General features: G+C 49.5%; 1 protein-coding gene across 1 annotated transcript; it reads right to left on the reverse strand.

Annotated features, from left to right (window-relative positions):
- Positions 1–2,144: 2,144 nt before the first annotated feature.
- Positions 2,145–2,776, reverse strand: LOC120521161 (ribonuclease H-like; the record flags this gene model as incomplete). Its single annotated transcript, XM_039742975.1, has 1 exon — positions 2,145–2,776. A coding segment is annotated over exon 1 (632 nt), but the record flags the coding sequence as incomplete, so codon positions are not given.
- Between the last annotated feature and the right edge of the window lie 766 nt (positions 2,777–3,542).

The following is a 3,542-nucleotide window of genomic DNA, read 5'->3' on the forward strand; positions in this document are numbered from 1 at the left end:
GGCCATGGCTAGATAGGCTGGGGCCTCCGTCCCCCGGGTGGATTTTGGGAACGGAGGTGCCTATTGGGGCCAGTAGGGGAGCTGGCTCCCTGGAGGCTCAGGCCCCTCAGCCGTTCCTCCCCATCCTCAGACATTTCCCTCCTCCTGCTCCTTCACATCATCACACAAACATGCACATAGGGCCTTGGGGTGTGGGTAAGTCAGGGGGTGCGGGTATGGATCCCATTTCCGCAGTCCTGTGGCAGCCTACACCCCAATTTTATTTGCACATTAAACACTTCCACAAAAAACATTCCACACAAATGCACACTTAGGGCCTTGGGAGTGGGCACACTCAACGGCATCCGGTGGGGAAATTTCAGCCTCACTCCAGTGCGGTGTCCACTTCCAATTTTAAACTGCACCTAGTCACGGAGAATTTTGGGGGGGAGGTGGGGCTGTGTGTTGGCATCAGCTGGTGTAGGCCACATGGTGCGGCACTGCCCCCAACCACAAAATGCACCTTATCAACACACACCAACACTACATTAGAGCAGGCGGAGGGAGACTAGAGGTCTTATTACACCTCTGTTCTCAGTTAGCTGCCCGGGCTGGAGGCTAGGAGTGGGAGCTGGCCGTCTGCCTGTGGTCTGGAGTGGTGGGTTGCTTTGCTCTGCGTTGGACGGGGGTGCCTGCTCACTATTACCCCTGGGACGGGCTAACTCTGGCGTCCAGGAATGGCTGTACCTCAGGTACGCAGCACCGGGACCAGAGTTAGGTAGGGTGTGTGTGGGGAGTGTGAATGGGTGTCTGGCGTACATCCTTGTAAGTCTTGGGTTGTATGTGTATGTGAGAGCATGAGGGAGGGAGTGTATGACTGTGTTTGTGTGTGACTGTATATGTCAGGTGGGGTTTTGGACTCCTCCCCTCTCCTGGGACATCTGGCAATACTACAACATCTTTGCCTACCCTCCCCCTGCTTTAAGCATCTGTCTGGTCGCTCCCAGTGGCTGCCTGGTGGAATCTGGTTCACTGCGCTCTGTTGGGTCCTCGGCGGGGTGGGTCGCCCCTGGGTTCCGGGCCCAGCCGACTCGGGAGAGCGGCTGCGGGCGGGCCTGAGGGCTTGCCGTTGATATCTCCCGGGACTCTGCCGGCTGCTGGTTGTGACCCCGGGTGATCCTCTGCGCCTCGGTGGGGGTTGGGGCTTCTCTGGTGACGGCCTCCCTGGGGTCTCCTCGCTCTGGGGTGACCTCTGGATCTCTGGGCTTGGAACTCTCTCCATCTTCCGCACGTTTTTGGGGGCAGGTCTGTGGCCCTTCACACTCACTATTGGATGCTCCTATAGAGAAACCTTACACATACAAGCGTGCGTACGCACACAGGTGCTCACATGGTGATTTCATAAGTATGACTTGGACATCTTCAGCACATGACCTAAGGTTGTGGTGGCCTAAATGCCTTAGTAATAATTACTGTATGATTGTCAGCAAACATTTTTACTTTTATATATCTTCATGTAGCTGATGCAGCAATGTTTTTGTCTTGTGGTTCCAACCCCTCTCTTTCTGCAGGTCTAGAAGCGAATTCTGGTTCATTTATTGTTTATTCTATACGAAAACCCCCCCTTCCCCCTTTACCTCCATCTCTTCCTTCTCTCTCTTCTTTTTCTTTCACTTTTGTCTCCGTGTCCAGTTCGAATCTTAAAAACATCTGAAAATATTTTTAATAAAGTTTTGGTATCAGGCGTGACGTCAGCAGAAGCTGTAACGCTCCACCTGAGAGAAAAACTGTAAGGCTAGTCGCCAGCATTCAGACATCAATTCTGATTGCTTCACAAAGTAGCTTTCTGGTCAGCTCTTGTTGACGGATAAGCTTGTAACAGTCCAGAATAAGTACAGTATCTACTGCAGTTAAAGCATATAATAGTTTTATTTTCTCGTGGCAGTGGCCCAATGTAATCCACCTGCCAAATTTGTCCTGGTCCGATTCCTCTCTTCAGTTTGCCAGTTGCCTTCTTCTGTAGGGGCCATTGTTTTACTTCTGTACATGTGGAGCAATTGTTCACTATTTGTTTAACAATATCAATAGTGACTGGTATACATCGCTGATGACACCATTTATATGTTTTTTCTGCTCCCATGTGTCCTGAAGTTTCATGAGCCCACCTTGCTAATGATATTAAGGAAGGCTCGATTACATTTACTTCAGCATATTTGAACAGGTCATCATTCTCTGGATAGGCTTCTTCCAGGTTGAGTTCTCGAACAGCAGCTATTAGATCAGCTTGTTGGTTAAAAAGCCTCTCAAGGGATATCAGAGGGGCATGGGCATCTACATGACCAATGAGAGTCTCCCCTCTCGTGCCCATTGACCAAAGCTGCTCCCACAGTTCTGTGCCACCCCAGAGTTCTCTCCCATGAATAGTCCAAGCAGCCCTTCTCCACATTGTGATCCACGCTGTTAGTCCTTGAAAAACTGCCCAGCTGTCAGTATAAACAACAACAGGGAAGCTTTGATGTTCTGGTAATGTCATAGTGACAGCAATAAGTTCAGCCCAGTGGCTTGATTTCCCTTCCCCCTGTTGCTTCAGGATGGTCTCAGTGTGAGGTTGATAAGCCACTGCTCTCCAAAGCCTTGCACCTCCTTCTACGGTTGCTGACCCGTCTGTGAACCAGCTGTTCTCCTGTTGCGCTGGTGTCAAATGACTGTATGCTGGTTCTTCTTTAAAGGGCGACTCCACCACAGGCAGAACAGGCGGTATGTCCTCTGGATCCTCATAAATCACAGCTCCGGCCATAGCCCCTTGTAAGGCACTCGTGTCTTTGCCTTCAAAGTGTGCTCTGGCTTGTAAATACCATTTCCACTTGCATAAAGTTTGATTTTGGGCAGCGCCTGCTTTCGCTCCCTGGCCATTATCTCTAACCCACCCAGCAATGGGCAAGTGAGTGCGTAGCGTTACCGGAGCAGGGCCTGTCTGTCTCTCAGTGTGCAAAAGAGCCCAGTATGCTGTAAGAGGCTGCTTTTCAAGTGGTGTATATTTAGTCTGTGAGCCTGTCAGTTGTCGGCTCCAAAAGCCGATGGGAATACGTTTCTGGTTGTGCTTCTGCCATAGGCCTCACGTAGCAATATTGTTCTGTTCTGTGGCTTCCAGTTCAAAAGGCAAATTAGCTTTTAAAGGTCCCAGTCCTTGGTGTTGGACTAACGCTTGTTTAGCTGCCTCAAAAGCAACTTGTTGTTTTCCTGTCCATTCACACTGTGCCTTTTTCTTGACAAAATCATGTATAGGTCTTAAAATGAGTCCCAAATGTGGCACAAATGCTCTCCAAAAGCCCATTAAACCCACAAAGGATTGAGCTTCTTCTTTTTTGTTAGTTGGTGCCTTTAATTTATACAAAGAGTCAATTACTTTTTGGGGCACTCGTTTTTCTGGTCCAAACCACATCATGCCCAGAAATTTAACTTCTCTGGCGGGTCCTTGGATTTTGTCTTTATTGATAGCCCATCCTCTGCTCTCCATGTGGGATATTAAAACTGGCAATGCCTTTGTTACTGATGCTTCATCC

The sequence above is a fragment of the Polypterus senegalus genome, unplaced genomic scaffold, assembly GCF_016835505.1.
Source record: "Polypterus senegalus isolate Bchr_013 unplaced genomic scaffold, ASM1683550v1 scaffold_3391, whole genome shotgun sequence".
Classification (NCBI taxonomy): domain Eukaryota; kingdom Metazoa; phylum Chordata; class Cladistia; order Polypteriformes; family Polypteridae; genus Polypterus; species Polypterus senegalus.